Genomic DNA, 18,376 nt, shown 5'->3' on the forward strand with positions numbered 1-18,376 from the left:
TCCTTTTTCTAAATGTGGGTGACTTTGTTTACATCAGATGGTATAATGAGCACAATTTTACTCATTCATGTTTCTGTTTGAAGTACAGAAATACCTGTATCAGAGTTTTACTGCTCTGTCTGGTGAATGAATCAGTTTTGCACCTTCAGAAACACACATGCCTATTCACTTACATAAACATACAAAGGGACACACACACACACACACGCCTCCGTACAAATCCTTGGCCCTGAGAGGGACGGACACCTAACCCCTCACCCTGAAACCTGGCACCCTGGGCTGACTGAAATAACAGGTGCCACAATGTTATGGTGCCAGAAATCCTACCCTGGCGCTGATATAAATATAAATATTGTCATCCTTTCCTGATGCCTGGCCTAGCGCTGTGTTGGCTGTCTCACTCTGTTTTCCTGTGTCAAGGCTGGGCAGGAGCTTCGAGTCCCAGTACTGGCCTGTGCTCAAGTCTGGAGGTTTCCAGATGCTGAAACCATTATATAACCAGTGCTAACCGTTTCGATTCCAGTGCTGCTGAAAATACAATAACACTGGAAAGAATTTGTGGAACAATCTGCGTCTTATCGTGCAAACATATACAGCTTGTTTCCATTGATGCTTCAATACAATGCCATATCCACAACATACACAGACAACAATTACCGGCTATGCCCACTATTTGATCTGTGCTGGACATAGCACATTTAGCACCCTATGCAAGCTTCCCCTGGACCCCACACCATAGAAAAACAATCTTTTATATTTACTGTATTAATTACAAACAACAACAAGAGCAAATGAGCAATCAACACAAACAAAGAACAAAATATATGGTCTGTGCAAATTTGCAGATCTTTTAATTTTCTGTACCCGGAAGGCTTTTGCCTTTTCATTTTCTCTCACTCCTCCACCATAGCTATCAGTGCTGTGATGATCTCTCACTGATGAACACATTAGGGTAAACTGCATTGCCAGGAGACCAGCTGTTAGCATTAGCATCTCCTTGTGTCATTTTTCCTTTTCAGTGCTTGTTTTGTTGCAGCCTTGAATAAAAGAATGCAGATACAATTTCCATTCACTATATTATGCATACTGTAGGTATTCTGATTTGCAGCTGTGGTTGCTGACTAAGTGTCAAGGCTACATTTTGGCTAGCGGCTTTCTGTGTGTTCACAGCAGTGCTTGAAGAAGTATTTAGATTGTTTACTTAAATAAAAGTAGCGATACAACAGTGTAAAAATATATTTACAAGTAAAAGACCTGCATTCAAAGTCTCACTTAAGTAAAAATACAAAGTATTTGCAAAAAAATATACTTAAAGTACCCATAGTAAAAGTATTCATTATGCAGAGTGGGCCATTTCAAAATCATATCACAATATTACTGGATTATTATTATTAGTGGTGCATTAATGGGTTCTTCACTTTAATGTTGCAGTGTGTAAGGTGGAGATTCATTACTTTATAGTCTGCTGGGTAGCTTAATCTCTAATAATACATCATAATTTACCTTTTTTTTAATATTTAGTATTTTTGATGTGATTCTGCAAAGTAAACAAATGTAGTGGACTAAAAAGTACAATATTCCCATCTGAAATGCGATGGAGTGTAAGCATAGAATGGTACGTAAAGTCCAAGTGCCTCAAAACTGTACTCAGTACTTAAGTAAATGTTTCACATTCCACCACTGGTCAACGGCCTTTTTTGTTTTAACTTCAAACATGGTGAACGCAGGGAAGCTTTTGGCCATCATTAGCCCATGTCCACTACAGTGCATGGCCAGACATGACTAGCTAGACATATATAGTCATTAACTACATCTTTGTGCACTGTTTCCTTCCTATGCCAATAGAGATTAGGCTCATATTTGACTACTTAGCAGAGATTATGAAGTTTTTGTGTTGTTCATAAACTAGTGTGAGTAAATACCAGTTTTAGTATATGGTCCATGTTTTCACAGTTTAAGTGTGGTTTCAGATTTACAATATGTTTTACAGTAGAGAGTTGCATCTTGTCTGTCAGTGGTTGTGCATTGTGATTTTGTTGTGGGAAACTGTTCGCTGGCCCTCCAGTGTCTCCTGGCTCTCTGCCCTCCAGCTCCACTGACCTCCCTACACTCCTCACAGGAAACCTCCAGGCCCCTGAGAGTCTCTGGCACCTGCCAACCTGCCATTCTTCCTGCCCTGAAATAGACCCTTACTGGCATTTATCTGATCCGTGTGTGTGTGTTTGTGTGTGTGTGTGTGTGTGTGTGTGTGTGTGTGTTTTCTTATCTTGGTGAGTTGGTATAGAGAGCCATGCTGACTGCAGCGCATTCCCTGACTTCCTGTGGAGCCCCAGACAGCTGCATATCGATCAGTGCACTGATGCATCACTTTAGAGGCAAAACACACACATACACACACACACACACACAACCGCACAGTGATACACACACGGACATGCAAGCAACGACATTTGTGCATGCATATAGACAAATGTGTGAAATCCCTTTCTCTCCCCCTCTCCCTCTTTCTCTCCTCCCCATTAGCCAGTTTGTAATTTCAGACAGGCCTCCATTATCAGCTGGAGTCTGCGGCTGCATCACTGATATCCGGACAGATCATAAAACAGCAGGGCTGCCTTTAATCAAAACGACTGGAGGGGCTGAGCAGAAGATGAATGGACGTGGACAGGCACACTGAGATAATGGTTTGAGAATGAAAGTTTCTAACGGAGTATTAACACACTGAACAGGTAGCCAGTCCATCACTTACCTAACACTCATAGACAATCACTTACATACACTTGTGGGTGAATTAGAGACTGCTATGCACACAAATTCCACCAAGCTGCCATGTCCTCCAGGTGCTGCACTCCACAGAGTGATATTTAGAGACAGGTTGCAGGCTAGCTGACCTAGCTGAAAGTACTGTACAGAGCAGGAACCAGAGTCAGCGTGTCTGGAATGCCTGCCTGGGACGAGTCCCACCGACCTTTTTGAATTCCTTCCCCACTTTTAAATAGACCGGCGAGGTATGGACTTTTGAGTCTATTGCAGTCTTGGACGCGGTACACTGTATCCTTGTTAATGACCTTTGATGTTTGCAGGACAGTCATGAATGATTTCGGTTCCACAAAGCCAGAATAATCATTGTATTTGATTGGTCATTATACGCACAATATATGATCAGATCTAATACAATGGTGCCTCTATGCTTTAGATAGCTAATCCAAGTAAATGATTGCGCTTTAAAGAGAATCTGCAAAATATCTAGCACAAGTGATTACTTTGAATGTAATTGTGGAACAAAGTCATTCCAAAGTTTAAATTTTATACAGATGTTGGATGGTTATTGTATGTGACTACAGTACAACACATTTGATTTAGCATCTCTCTCTAGAATCCTCAGTGTTTGTTTTTACAGATACAGTATGTTCAGGGCTGTGAATAGTGGTAGAGGATGTGTGGATAGAAGTGAAGGATTTATGCTCCCAGTAACCACAGATCAGACCACAGGACAGGAAGTGTCTCAGCCTCCCTCTGTTCTGGCACATTTTCTTTCCTTTTCCTGCACATCTCTTGGACTTTGTATCATCCTCTTGTTCTTGTTTGTTTATCCCTGTTTGTCTCACTGTCTGAACGCCCTGACTTCTTACTCTCACTCACTGAACATTACACTTATCTCCTTTCTTACCGTCCATCTGTCTCCTGTACACACAGATAAAACTGTGCAAACCTTGTGCAAAGACCTCAGTGTTTACACAAATGCTTGGGTTATACTCAGACAAACAATTTTGTCTACGCCTATAAGTCCGTGGTAGTTTATGTCTGTCTGTGTTTGCACAGTGCTGTGAGGAATTCACACTTTGGACTGGCCTCCAGAAAGGTGGTAATCCCCCTTGGGAGGATGATATTACATATTTCTGAGGAGTTGGACAAGACCTTTCCTCAAAGATGGGTTGCATCCTCTATGGATGTTTTTAATGGCAAAAGATCAAGGCTAAAACACAATATTTCCCTTAAAATCAACAGTTGAACTAAATGTTGCTAAATCCCACTCCAAACCTCAGTTTTGATATTGGTCCAAACCCATCATTTAATATCTTTGAAAAGAATACCTTTTATGTTTATCACTGACTTGCGAAGATGTATTCAGTCTGAGTTGTTTGACTTGGCCCCACATGAAACCAAATCTCAGAGCAGGTTTTTGTTTGACAAGAAGTTGACACGATGTTAGACTCAAAAGTTCACAGCAATACCTTTAAGATTCAGCCAGCACACTGGTGTTAAGAAATATGTTTTGGTGCTTGAATCAAACAAAACCTGCTATTTTACAACACAGTAATGAGAACTTCAGTTGACGGTATATTAATATAACTGTTAGCTTCCTTTGCCAGGGCTGTATTATAACTCACAGGTCTTATTAAAAGTCCTCTGTCAGTACTACTGAATAAGGACATGTCTTCAGAGCCAGTTCCTCAGTATTCTGTGTTTACAGTTTTGTGACAGATGGAGTGCAGATCCCTCTGTGAAGTGCTTTGGCCAATGATGAATAACACTACAGCTCATGTTGAACAATAAATTATAGCTTGAGTGTTGTGTAAAATATTCCAATATCACAGCCACATAATTAATGGATATGTTTGTATGCAATAGGCGATTAGGTCTGTGCACAAATGAATCCCAAATAACATGCATTGCATGGCGGTATTATTCCGCCCCCATGTGGGGAAGTTGAGAAACTACATTTGTGTGTTGCCATCATCTCGAGCTCCAGTTTCCAGGGGGACGGATTTCAGGGTAACACCACATGACTGTCAATAAGTAAGGTTGGTGCTTGCATTTCTGTCGATAAACGGCTCGTAATTCTTACAGTGCCATGTGGAAAACATTTTGTGAAATGCATTTATTTGCTCCGCTGCTTTATGTATGCGTATATTACGTGTTAAAGCAACAAAGGGACAGTTAAACTTCGTATGACATTCATTTGCCAGATAACATTCAATGGCTCATAAGGTTTACTGCAAGACGAGACACTGTAAAACAATTCAAAACTTTAATGCGTCACTTGTGCTTCCGTGTTGCTGAGGTTTCATCCAGAAAAAGAATTAAGATACTGCCGTGTGTTTTCCATTTAAAATTAATGTAACGTTATAGCACCAAAGTAAGCTAGCTAAATATTAGACTTAATGTATGTATCTGGTTGTCTTTAACAGCATTCGTTTTTGCCTGTTTTTGTCAACAAAATGGCGTGACGCAATTTGACTGTTAAAGTACCTTTCCAAAATGTCAGAGGCCAACGTAGCAGCTTTCTATGTTAAGTGCTAAAGTATCTACAATTTATAAAGTGTAACATACCTGTGGTTATTATCTAAGGATATATTCTTCTTTTTAGATCTACTTTTTCCTAATTTCCATTTATATCTAATAATTTTTCCTCCAGTTGCTGTCAAAAAGCACATTTCTTGTTTGTGTGTGCATTGTGGCTAAAACACCCACACAGCTGTTTTTGTCATGCTGAAGTTGGTTGGAGTTATGCTGGGAATTAGGTGATGTCACAAATTGTGTGTTTACAGGCCTAATTAGGCAACATAAGTGGAAACACCTGTGTAAAGTGGCTTTATAGTAATTCCCTTTTTACAGCATACATACCTACACAAGCACCTGCTGTAGTTAGCACGTAGTTAGAAGTAAGAACTTGTTTATGAAACACAAGCTGTTTATCCTAAAGCTTTTGTGAACTATCAAATACATCACAGTAGCAATTAAAATGATTATAGATGGCTGAATTCTATTTAGCTCCTTCAGTTTCCTGGTATTGTGTACAATATGTGCACTGGCTCACTGTCACACTGGGTTTCAGTCACATCTGTGCTTTTCTTACAATCACAAGTCAAATTGTCTGCTGTGAAAAAAGGGCTATTAAAGTACAAATTCTGTCATAGGTCATAGGGATTCATTTGATTTGGATGATCATGCTAAAAAACAACTAGCTGCTGCTGTTCTCTCTGTCAGGAGGGTATCTAGGAAATACTCCCCATCCTCAAACTTTTGCTTCCCATATATGTGCCCACCACCTTTTTAATAAAGTAATATATCTGAAGTCATGGAGGTAAAAATTAATATTTTCTCCCACATTTCCCCATCTCTGTGCTGCTGCAGGATGGTGCTGTGTGCAGTGAGGCGACAACTCTTGAAGAGAGGCAGCAGTTGTGGAGACTGGGCCGGGTAAGGGAGTCTAGCCAGCATTGTTTATCACCATGCTGGTGAGGGTAAATAAAGTCATAAATAAAGTGACATTGAGTTGAACCCACATTATTTGTCTACAAATCACAAACGGAGACAAGTCTAACAACCCAGAATGCATTTCTGAGGTGCTGAGGTTGGTGAAATGCCAATCTATTAAAGTAGTAACTTCTCTGATTCTGACTCATTGTAGTTATGAGTCAGAATGAGAGATTGTTCATTCTTATGTGTTACGAGTTTGTTTGTGTGGCTCGGTACCAAGCCTCCTTCAGGCGGATTTACAGAGAGGAGGTAAGGGGGTGTATTAAAAGCATTCATCCTCCGCCTGTTTGTGAGTGCAAGCATTTACTTTGAGTCCTGAGCAACGCCTGCCTGGGTTTCACTCGGCAGTTTTGCATACCATTTGTTTAGACTACAATCACACATATGCATATTCAGTCTGATTTGAATTAATTTATCATTTAGCAACATCTAACCATGTAAAGAGACAGAGTACATCCATATGCTGTCAAAACCTGCTTGTTAAAACTACTGGTAACGTACTATCACTGTATCTGTTGCAGCAGTAAAATGATTCCTCCATTTTAAACAGCCCCTGTCTTTAACCCTTGCTGCAATTGATTGGATTTTAATAAGCATTTTACATTTTGTTCCTCAAAGGCTGCTGCAGATCTGGAGCAGGGGCTGTGCGTATGCCAGCGTCCATAGCTTCAACCAGGAGGAGATCAGAGAGAAGCTGCGGGCCTTTCCTGGAGGCTCCATTGATCTGCTCAAACAGGAGTCTGGCATCGCTGTGCTGACCATCAACTACCCCTCCCGCATGAATGCCTTCTCTGGTGAGATGACTGTACATTTCACACTGAATATTTTCAGATTGATTAGTGCAGAGTTGGTATTCTCAGGATGAAACTCATTTGCACATAATCAGTTTCAAGATCCAAGACCTGTATTTGTAACCAAGGAGCGATTGGTTTAGCCGCAGTAGCAGCGATTGGAGGTGTTGATGCTACCGATATTTTACAGAGTTGAGCAGTGAAATGGCAGAGAGTTGTACACAAACATAAACAAATTACACTGCAGCCCAATTTATTTAGAGTTTTTCCCTCCTCCTAGGCAGTATGATGTTGGATCTGGATAAGAAGGTGAGCCAGCTGGAGAGTTGGACAGACGGTAAAGGCCTCATTGTTCAGGGTGCTGCTGGAACTTTCTGCTCTGGATCGGACCTCAACGCTGTCAGGGCCATATCTAACCCACAGGTAGCAAAGCAAGGACGTTCTTTGTTTCAGTGAGACAATTTACATGGTGATCATTTTTGAGATATGGTGTTTATATTCTCAAACACATAAACTGAACACTCCAAAAACCCAACCATAAAACATTTATTAATATCCATGTATATGCACTCAATGTCTCTTGAATGTGTACTTGTGGCAGATCTCTATATGATGTTTCTTTTGCCTTGTAGGATGGGACGAAGATGTGTATGTTCATGCAGAATGCTCTCACAAGACTTCTCAGGTAAGGCCTCTCATTTTCCTCTCGACTACTTTGCGCAGACTAAAACAGCAGCAACCATTCTGCGCTTAAAGGACTTGGAGGTTATGTGTTATGTAATGTGCACTACAGTATGCTGACAGAATAGTTTTCTCAGTGCAGGCTGCCTCTGATCTCTGTTGCTCTGGTGGAGGGGAGAGCGCTGGGAGGAGGTGCAGAGCTCACCACTGCCTGCGATTTCAGGTTATGTTACTCAAATGCATAAAAGAAAACTCAGTTACACCATCATCTTTCATCCAAATGTTTGCTAATAATCTAACTTGTCTGTCATCTCCCTCTCCTAGGTTAATGGCACCTGGCAGTGTGATCCAGTTTGTCCATAAACACATGGGCCTGGTCCCAGGCTGGGGAGGAGCTGCGCGACTCGTCCGCATCGTCGGAAGCCAGAATGCACTGAAGTTGCTTGGTGGTGCTCTAAAAGTGGATCCCGAACTTGGCCTGCAGATCGGACTGGCAGATGGAGTCCTGGAGTTCCCCCAGGCAGAGGAGGGTGCAGAGACTCTCAGACAGCAGGCTGAAAACTGGCTCACTCACTATACAAAAGGGCCTGCCCCGGTGATCCAGGCTGTGAAGAAGGTCGTGTTGTCAGGGAGAGAGCTCCCTCTGTCAGAGGCGCTGAGGACTGAGAAGGATGTATTTGGGACGGTGTGGGGCGGTCCGGCTAACCTGCAGGCTCTGGCCAGCAAGTCCAAACACAGATGAGGGTCTGCGAGACTGAGACATTGTTAGAAAGTCCTGTCCACGTCAAATATATGTGGAAGAGAACTGCTAAAGACTGACATTGAAAAACATAGTGAGTTCTATGGTGTGCTGAAGACATTAACAAGAACCTGAATGTGTTGTGTCTAAAATGTGGACTCTGGGAATGCAGAGACAATGATAATGAAAGGGTCTCTGTCTTTGTAAGGACTATGAACTTCACATTTTAATAAATCAGCTGTGTCATTGATAAGAGATCACCAATTGTCATATACTTTAATGGTTGCAATGTATTTTGTTTGCTATCTCTCTATGCGACATACCTACTTGTCACATGAGTAGGAGCTGTGATTCCAATATATAAACAGTGACACCGATAGTGTGCATTTTTGTTCATTTATTGCAAACATAGCTCTGTGGGAAAATATGAAATGAGGGCAGTGCTTGTGGGGATGAAAACTGAATGAACACCATACATAAAAACTCCCCTGTTCCTTTGTGGTTACATTTTAGAGATTGAACTCTGCAGCCTCTTGTTTACAACTAAACATTTATGAGATGTATTAGCTGACCTGAGGAATGATTTTGTTTCATTAATACTCTGGAGACTAATCCTGTATAGAGGCTAATTTTGTTTTATTGTAACCCTCCAATTTAAGTAACACATAACACGTGCTTTGTGATTCTATGGATATTATAGTATTGAATATTTTTAGTATGGATTAAAACAAGGACTTAAAGAACTCAATTCCCCATGTTTTTAATCCCTTCTGTCCCTATCAGTCAAGCAAATGAACTCCAGCTCCCCTGAAAATGTGATTATGGTAATGATTAGATCATGCCAGGCTGAGCCTAAGTGAAGCAGGCAGATAGCAGCAGCATACAGATACTGATGAGATATAACAAGCATGAGGCATCAGCAGCTGTCTGCATGATTGAGAGTAATGTTGCTGCACTTCTGTCCTCTTTACCTCAGTTTTGTAGGTTAGTTCAACTAATCTGTCAAATTCCTTTGTGCTCATGGCGTGTCACTGTGGCCTTGATCACTCCCATTCTCTCTTTTTATGTTCTATTGGGAGATTCTTAGCTGCAGGTGAGAGCATTATTAGGCTAATTTTCCGTACTCTGCATGGCTCTTATCTGTGCATGAGGAAAGATGCTGGAGCACAGGGCTAAATTAAACAGTGAAAATATGCATACTGATTTTTTTGTGAGGTTTGGCACCAATTTGTAACTCAACTTCTCATTTCATATTTAAAATTAGCCCATAAGGCAAATGAGGCATCGCAAAAGCACAACAGCGCACAGACTGAAATGTCAAGAACAGGACAGATCCCTGGAGGATGCCAGGCCTTTATCTCCTGTTCTCCTTCCAGAGGTCATGTTTCCTGGCCAGACACCCAGCTGCTGTGCCGATAGCTGACGTGGTCAGAATACCAAACACCTACAAGGTGAGTGAGGGAAAGTCAGGAGCTGGCCTCATTATGAGATACAGCACATAAACACTTGTTTATATGGTCTCTAGTGACAGAAAAACACACTGCTGCATAATGTGGACATAGTAAACAATGTTTCTTGTGACACCTATTCAGATCATGTATTTATAGCTACTTGAGGAAACCTCAATTATCTCTACAATGAGCTCTGTTTGTCCATGTGCTAAATCTAAATCATTTTGGATGCTTTGTTACATAAAGAATAGTGCGTTGAATACATCAGCCCTGCATCTCAGAGTAAAAATATTTTTCCCCCTCTACAAAAATCTCTTGAGGTGGTGGTGTGGAGAAAATGGGGCAAAATCTTACAATGGCCCCATTGATAGTCATACTTATGTAACAGTCTAGATATATTTTAAAATATAGCGAATATATTAATAATCACAGACAAGAGCACAAAATTTTCATCTTTTTAGGATGATGAAATGACACAATTTATTCTTAAATTACAAACCATGTAACAAAAAAAAGTTGCCAAGCAAAAACTGTTACACAAACTTTATTCATTAGAATGTAAAGTCTAAGACTGAGCTGATGATGTAAGCATGTCAGAAATATAAAAATAACATAACTTGAAATCTCTGCAGGATGGCCAATAGCACAGTCTTGTTCTCTTACTGCCTCAGACATCATACATAAAGAGGATTCACAACCATAAGAAACGCAAAAAAACAAAACAAAACAAACACAAATTAAAAACATTTACTCAACTCAATCTGGAAAAAAAAAAATCACTTCTCATCATCCTGCCAACCAGTAGTGTTAAAATAACTCTCTCTTCAAACATGCACAAATCACAAAGCTTTAGAAACACACCAATTGAGAATACTTTTGTCAGGGACATGAGGAATACTAATGAGGCTACAGAGGCCTCGGCAGCTTTAAAAGGAAAACACTGATACTTCACATTAAAATGCCAATTACTTAAAGCTGGGAAAGCTTAAAAGAAATTTCGATATGTACTTCTAATATGCACATTTATTTAAAAAGAGCTATAGGTTTTAGAAGATGTAAGCTAATTACAATCAAATCAAAGACAAATCATCTGCGGGTAGCTGTATAATCCTGTAGGCTCCTGAGTTACAATATTGTAGCATATTAAGAGTGAAATTTAAATACTCACACTGCTTAACAATGATGTACTTCTCAGTTTCCTTTCTTTATCTAGATAACAACCTAAAGATCTTCTTCAAACCACGATCTGCTCTGAAACGTAACACTTTTCGAAAAGTTATCGGTTAAATTTCAGAATTTTTAAGGAAAGGCTTCATAATCAGTTAAATCTGAAGTGAAGAAATCATTTAGGTAGGGTGAATGTTGGGAACATTATCAAGGATTAAATTCTTTGCAAGAGTAGTCAAATGACCTGAGCAATAACAAGCTCATTTCTGCGTGCTATGTTAGCGGAGAGAGTTAAAGTGTAGGTGATTAGAATGCAGCGGTTTATGATAATGATAATGACAGTTCCATTTCCAAGAGTAACATCCCCACGTGTGCTTTCTCCCTCGAACGTCACAGATCTGGCTCCCAGAAACCCTCTGGGTATTAGCATAATCAATTTGAACACGAGAATACAGAGGATAGGCAGAAGCAGGTTGGCGAGTCCTTTTTGACCTTTTAACTTTCACTTTTCTGCAACCAAATGGCAAAACAGTGAGCAGACTGCTGTCAGCTACATACCACAATAAGTCTGCTACACCTACCTCACATGATGTGCTGGGTAGACAATTATGAGATGTCATGGCTCACAACAACATGCTGTATCTGTCTGACTCATTTTCAAGCTGTACCTCATGTCTCATTGCTAGCACGCTCAGTGCTGGAACATAAAACCCAGCATTACTTCTACTGGCTGGATATGTACAAACAAATCACACAGATACATGCAGATCATTGTGAGCCAAACAGAAGCACCAAATTTGATTGCTAGATTTGAGTTGTTTGCCTAAAAATACGGAGTATGTTATGCTTAATTTCACTTTTACCCAGCAATCCACCCACGTCTGATCCGTGACAGAGTGAACGACAGCATACAGCGAGGAATAAATTAATGAAGTGGAACATAGCCATTTAGTGATGATGGTGTCATTTATGACTTCACACTTCAGTCACTGTACACTGGCCATCAGGCATTCTGGACCTTCCACTGCTACTGGATGAAGAAGGGGGAGAGGCGGACTCTGCACCAGGAGGGGCTCTGTCCTCTGGATTCAGTCTTTGCCTCCTTGGCCTACCCTCCCAAGGCTCCACATGCTCTCCATCTCCTCCCTCCTCTTCTTCATCCTCCTCTTCCTCATCATCGCTCCAGTCTCCAGAGCCAGACTCGTCCACAGAGGTATGAGGGTCAGAGGACCTGGAGGGTGAGGCCTCCTCTTCGTCATCTTCTTCCTCTCCTTCCCCAGCCTCAGACCTCTCATGAGAAGGTGTGGGCCTGGGGCTGATTTGCAGCTGGGAGAGAGCATCCTCCAGAGTGGGGCTGCTGCTGCTGCCAGGCTGACCACCGAGGGAGGTGGGAGGTCTGGCAGTGGCTGGAGGGGCTGTAACAGTAGAGGGGATACCTGTAACCTGCTGCTGTACACCTGCTACTGTGGTGTCAGCCCCATCAGCAGAGTTTTCTCGACCAGTCGCCCCAATGGCCCCACTAACACCCTCAGTGTCCAAACGCAGTCCTGCCACTCCCTTCTTGGGGATATCCAAAACGTCTCTCTTCATCTTGCGTCTACGACCGTGCTCATTGCGCCTGTACTGCACCATGTTCTCCAAGTCGGCTACATACAAAAAACCAGCAATCAACATCTCAGCTGTTTTCTTGCCCTTGGAGAAAGCGTCCTCCAGCTCACGGCTGGTCCGCTCATCATACTGCCACCAACCATTACGGCCCTCATAATACCAGGCGTGATCACTTGCTGCCCCGCCCCGACCTCCCGCCGATGCTTTCAGCTCCTCCGGAGAGAGAAGTGTAGGCCTTTCCAGGAAGTCATCCGGTACTTCCTGTCTGCAGAGAGCACAGCGTTTGCTCTGCCAGGACGCTCCCTTCACACACAGGAAACAGAAGACGTGATGGCACGGCAGTTGGACTGGGTGGACGCAGCTCTGCAGACAGATGGCACACTCTGGTACAGACAGGGCTGGGGATGAGTTGCTGGAGCCAGAACACGAGGAGTCTGCACTGTTCCCACTTCCACCTCCGCTGTTGCTGCCTTTCTTACTGGATGGAAGCGAGCTAACAGAGTGGTCTACCTCCCCACAACTAGCCATCCTTAGGAAGTACTGAGGAAAGGGGACAATTGTAGATAATGGTTATACTGAGCATGTTAGGATTATTATTTACACTACTGTCAGTACTATTCATTCTGAAAAAGAGAAATCTGTATTCAAGATTATTATTATTAGTGTTTTTTGGGTCCACAACTGATCACAAAATTCTAGTGAGATATATCAGCTGCAGTGAAGCACATTTTATTTTGTTACTGGTCTCAAGATCACATTCAACATTCAACTGCAGGTCACTGTCACTAAATAGCAAACAGTCCGGAGATGACGTCATACCCTGAATCAAAATAAATATTGTGCTAGTATAATCTATAAACCATCTGTAGCCTCAAACAATGCTGACAGACATGCTATTTGATACTTACTGGAAGTACCCTTAATGCTGATGTATCATGAGGAGAGCTGATGGACCTTCAACGTTCCACTGCCTAAAGGAAAACAGCAGTCAGTGAATATGTTTTCAGACTGTCCTGAAGTGCAATTTTGGCAAAAAAAAAAAAGCAATATCAAGCTATTCCTCATGTAAACTACATGTAAGAACCGCACCTTACATGACAAACAATGCACTTTAGCCTGATGTTAAAACGGATTAGCTACTAGTAAGCGTTAATTCACTTAGCTATGACAGAAATGCAACTTAAGTCTGTGGAACAAAAGGCTGCTCTGTTAGCAGACTACAAGCGATGAACTGTGTCCGCTAACTGTTATGCGTTTGTGCTAACCCAGCTGGCTTAACTTATGACAGCGCTAGTGATGAACACAGCTAACGTTACTCGAGTGAAATCAACAGCTAACGATCTAACATTCCCAATAAATGGTGACAACCTATAAGCAAACTAGTTTAGCTAACGTTAGATACAAAGCCGAAGCTAAAAGGCAAGCCGTTGGTTGTAACCGTTACAAGTGCAAACACAAGTAAAACAGTACTGAGGGATTTCTCGACAGGCAAAGCAATCATAACAATAAGACCTGTTGTAGCTAACGGTGGCTAGGCTGATGGCAGCACTCTGACTCCAGCAAATAGACGGAGTTCATCCGACGGCGCTAGCTTATTTTAGCAGGGCGACACAGACAGCAAGGAGAAGCGTTTTCTCCCGACATAGACAGCGGAGGTATCCTACCGTTAGATGTTGCTGTGTTGGTCTGGTGTGCGGTTACAAGTCGTGTAACGGCACTAATTCCTAATGCTAATTTACCGACTTCCACTGTTAACTGGCTTTGTTTTCCTCTGAAAAAGGAGCTGAGATAAAGACGACGACGTAACAATACGCGCTGACGTAGTTTGACGTCGAATCGCACGGCCCTTATACTATACGCATGACAGAGTGCGTGTCTTCCTGTTCACTCGTGGCTAGAGGACGTTGGTGTCACAGAGGAGAGGGACTCTTTAAGCACTTTTATACCCACTAAAGCAAGAAAAGAAGTAACAAAGAAGATGTTTGCCCGTGCAGTGAGACCTACCGTGAGCCTGGCTCGGAGCCTGTCCACCTCATCGCAGAACAACGCCAAGGTGGCGGTGCTGGGAGCGTCGGGCGGTATAGGCCAGCCGCTATCACTGCTCCTCAAGAATAGCCCTCTGGTGAGTCACCTCTCCCTGTATGATATCGCGCACACCCCCGGGGTGGCTGCAGACCTCAGCCACATCGAGACAAGAGCCCAGGTGACCGGCCACATGGGCCCCGATCAGCTGGATGCTGCTCTGCAGGGCTGCGAGGTCGTGGTTATCCCCGCCGGTGTACCCAGGAAACCCGGAATGACTCGTGATGATCTCTTCAACACCAACGCAACCATTGTCGCCACCTTGGCCGATGCCTGCGCCCGCAACTGCCCCGAGGCCATGATCTGCATCATTGCCAACCCTGTCAACTCCACCATCCCTATTACATCAGAGGTCATGAAGAAGCATGGCGTGTACAACCCCAACAAAGTGTTTGGTGTCACAACCCTGGACATTGTCAGAGCAAACGCCTTCGTTGCAGAGCTTAAAGGCCTTGACCCAGCTCGTGTCAACGTTCCAGTCATTGGAGGTCATGCTGGGAAGACCATCATCCCCCTCATTTCCCAGTGCACACCAAAAGTCGAGTTCCCTGCTGACCAGCTTGCAGCCCTGACTGGCAGGATCCAGGAGGCCGGCACAGAGGTGGTGAAAGCTAAGGCTGGAGCCGGATCTGCTACCCTCTCCATGGCTTATGCTGGTGCCCGCTTCACCTTCTCTGTCCTGGATGCCATGAATGGAAAGGAGGGTGTGGTGGAGTGCGGCTATGTCAGGTCAGAGGAGACAGAGTGCAAGTACTTCTCTACACCTCTTCTCCTGGGAAAGAACGGCATTGAGAAGAACCTTGGGCTGGGCAAGCTGTCCGCTTTTGAGGAGAAGCTGGTCGCTGATGCCATGGATGAGCTGAAGGGCTCCATCAAGAAGGGCGAGGATTTCGCGGCTAATATGAAGTGAACGGGGGGCATGTGGTCACTTGTAAACAAACAGCAGTTTTGATTGGTGATTTGTTCTGTCTTAACTTAAAAGGCATCTGGGCAAAGGTCAACATCTGTCACAGTGTTTCCCCTTTTGTTTCTGTTTTAGCAGTAGGGTCATCCTGAATCAGAAATCCTGGTTTTAACTAAGATCCTCTTTCCTGTGTATGTTTTCTCTAACCTGCCCAAACATGGCTTTACCTTGCACTTATGATTTGTGTACATACTGCACTGTGACTTATCTATATTTTTCAAATGTGAAATTTAAGCAAAAGTCATATTTTCATGTACAGTCTGTATTAATGGGGATTTCTCTGCTTGAATGATAAGGCGGAAATACTGTCATCATGCCTGTTGATGCACTGGATGTTATTGATGAGCAAAATACTCACTCCACCAATAAAAAAAGTTTAGCTTTGAAAGATGATTCTTTTTTTCTTGTATTTATAAAAACATTATTCGGCTTGACTGTCCATACTGAGTGATGACCAAATGAAAAGCATCACTGCCATTTTTCTAATGAAACTAAGGAGATTAATCCAGATTATAGTTTATTTATTTTACACATCAATTAGGGTTCACTGACCAAGTTTATAGGCACTGAAATAGTTAAGTTATGGTTTGTCCAAATGCATACAACTTATTATTAGAGAAGTGATTCAAATAAAGTATACACTTGAATTAATCTAGATAGAAAATCTGTAATTTGAAGGTGAGTTGGAGCAACATAATGGTAGTTATAAACTGCTTGGCAGAAAAATAGAATGGGGCATACTGTCCCCAACTAATAATCACTTTTAGGAATTTTGTCTTGAGTATTAAAGAGTGCTGGCAACTTATTTTTGTTAGAGTCAGGGAACAATTTACAGTAGTTATCAAGTGAAACACCTTCCTTGCTGCCATGAACAAAACCACTATTTACTGATGGCTCACAACAACAGTATTTGTTGTGACTTTAGTGACACTTACAGATTGATGTCAGTATCTACAAAAACTCTACAGGTATTACAGTTTGTCAAGCCCTCTTAGGAATCAAACGTATCTGTTAATGTAGAATTCATTTAGTTTTAAATACCTCTTGTGATCTAGATGGGAGCTATAAACATTTGACTAAACGTTTGATTTCTATACCTGATAATCCTCCTGGCACAAGAGGGAAAGAGGGGGAGAGAGGGGAAAGTGTGTCAGTGAAGTTACCTGCTCTCCATATAAAACACCAAGAAAATATTCACATTACTTTACAGTATCATGTGACACCATCTTTTACATAATCCAGATTAGAGTTGCCTTGTCTGACCCTCTGTCTTTGGCTTTTCCCTCAATGCCCATTTATGACCCAGTGCTATCAGGTGCACTGTCTCATTAGAGGTCAGACAGCAAACAGATATAAGTGATGCATGCACCTCCCTTGGTGCATGTTTCCTGGTTGTCACCATGCTGGTTTGTTCCCTCTGTAACACTTTGTGCCCTAACAATTCACCCAGGAGAGGAGGAGGATATGTGTGTGAATTTTTTTTTAGTTTGTTTTTGCATGGTCAAAAAGCAGCATGTTAGCATGCTGATGTTAGCATTTAGCTCAAAAGTCCTGCTATGCCTTAGTACAGCCTTACAGACATGCTAGCATGGCTGCAGACAATTAGTGTGGCCTCTTGTTCAACTACAGTTTCTGTATCACCTCATTGTTTTTTGAAGAGTGATGGATTTATAGAGGAAAACTGCTAAGAAATCTTTGGGTAAAAATTGATGACACACATTGAGGTGAACCTTATTTAATAACCTTAACGATTGCATCTGAAGCTGCTCAGTGTCATGCATGCTCATTTGACATTGACTGGCGTGAAGAGAGCAACTTATTTAATAATGGATGTTAGTGATGAGAAATATCCTTAACCAATTTAATTATATCTACACTGACATGGGAATGCAACTTCAGAACAACTCAAACCAGTTGGGCAGCATGTTTTCTAATAACCAGTAAAACCAGTCACTCTCAGAGAGCTCTCTGAAGTGATTAATTCTTCCAGTCAGAAATGAAATGACTAATTTAAAGTCAGAGCTTTGCATGAGGATAGAAGAAGCTGATAATAAACGTGTGCTCATGGCTGAAATAGCAGCGCTGGGATGTGGTTCCTCATATTGACCATTGTCTCTGGATTTAGTTCTCTTTTCTGAATCACTTGGTATGAAGGTGGATGAAGGACAACACAAGACAAAATGACAACAATCATGAACTGATAGCAGGAAAATAGAAAGTAGGGAGAAAAGACACAGGCTTCACTGTTTGTTTATCAATCTCTTGACCTTCACATCTAAAGTCAACCCATAGCAGCATTTTGAAACACTGAGAATCTTATATAATCTGGAGTTAGGTAAACTTAGTTGACCAAAACTAATGCACTCCTCTACTATTTTATCAGTGAGGGTACAGTTTCACCCAAGTGAGTCCATGGGAAACTTTGAATCAACAATTAAAGCTTATGTAGGCAGAAATCTGTAAAAGGCCAAAAATAAATGAATAAATAAATAATAAGATTTTGACTGCCTTACAAAGGCTAACCAAAGTAATTACAATTCCGATCAAAACTGAGTTATGATTGAAATTCTGAAATTCAACTTTTGAATATGTGTTTTAGCTCGTAAAAATCCTGGTTCCCTCATGTCCT

At 42.0% G+C, this 18,376-nt stretch overlaps 3 protein-coding genes across 3 annotated transcripts; 2 read left to right on the forward strand and 1 right to left on the reverse strand.

Moving 5' to 3' along the window:
• The first annotated feature begins 4,758 nt into the window (after positions 1-4,758).
• echdc1 (enoyl CoA hydratase domain containing 1) lies at positions 4,759-9,223 on the forward strand. The gene is made up of 7 exons (XM_033640073.2): positions 4,759-4,805; positions 6,139-6,204; positions 6,883-7,058; positions 7,336-7,478; positions 7,688-7,740; positions 7,879-7,959; positions 8,061-9,223. Exons 2-7 carry the CDS (start codon positions 6,140-6,142, stop codon positions 8,476-8,478), a joined length of 936 nt encoding a protein of 311 aa, XP_033495964.1. The 5' UTR covers positions 4,759-4,805; position 6,139; the 3' UTR covers positions 8,479-9,223.
• A 1,149-nt stretch (positions 9,224-10,372) lies between these two features.
• On the reverse strand, positions 10,373-14,504 carry LOC117265907 (E3 ubiquitin-protein ligase rnf146-like). Its single transcript, XM_033640717.2, has 3 exons — positions 14,366-14,504; positions 13,610-13,672; positions 10,373-13,241 (listed from the first exon to the last, which is right to left on the reverse strand). Exon 3 carries the CDS (start codon positions 13,227-13,229, stop codon positions 12,069-12,071), a length of 1,161 nt encoding a protein of 386 aa, XP_033496608.1. The 5' UTR covers positions 13,230-13,241; positions 13,610-13,672; positions 14,366-14,504; the 3' UTR covers positions 10,373-12,068.
• Positions 14,505-14,548: 44 nt separating this feature from the next.
• mdh2 (malate dehydrogenase 2, NAD (mitochondrial)) lies at positions 14,549-16,135 on the forward strand. Its single transcript, XM_033640718.2, has one exon. It carries the CDS (start codon positions 14,680-14,682, stop codon positions 15,691-15,693), a length of 1,014 nt encoding a protein of 337 aa, XP_033496609.2. The 5' UTR covers positions 14,549-14,679; the 3' UTR covers positions 15,694-16,135.
• Positions 16,136-18,376: the final 2,241 nt, after the last annotated feature.

Source organism: Epinephelus lanceolatus, chromosome 10 (genome assembly GCF_041903045.1).
Source record: "Epinephelus lanceolatus isolate andai-2023 chromosome 10, ASM4190304v1, whole genome shotgun sequence".
Lineage (NCBI taxonomy): Eukaryota > Metazoa > Chordata > Actinopteri > Perciformes > Serranidae > Epinephelus > Epinephelus lanceolatus.

Excerpts from the sequence above, each read along its gene's own strand:
- echdc1 (XM_033640073.2), top strand. The coding sequence starts at position 6,140 with ATGGTGCTGTGTGCAGTGAGGCGACAACTCTTGAAGAGAGGCAGCAGT. Across the intron at positions 7,479-7,687 it reads GGGCCATATCTAACCCACAG|GATGGGACGAAGATGTGTAT; the intron begins GTAGCAAAGCAA and ends TTTGCCTTGTAG. Across the intron at positions 7,741-7,878 it reads GCTCTCACAAGACTTCTCAG|GCTGCCTCTGATCTCTGTTG; the intron begins GTAAGGCCTCTC and ends TTCTCAGTGCAG.
- LOC117265907 (XM_033640717.2), bottom strand. The coding sequence starts at position 13,229 with ATGGCTAGTTGTGGGGAGGTAGACCACTCTGTTAGCTCGCTTCCATCC.
- mdh2 (XM_033640718.2), top strand. The coding sequence starts at position 14,680 with ATGTTTGCCCGTGCAGTGAGACCTACCGTGAGCCTGGCTCGGAGCCTG.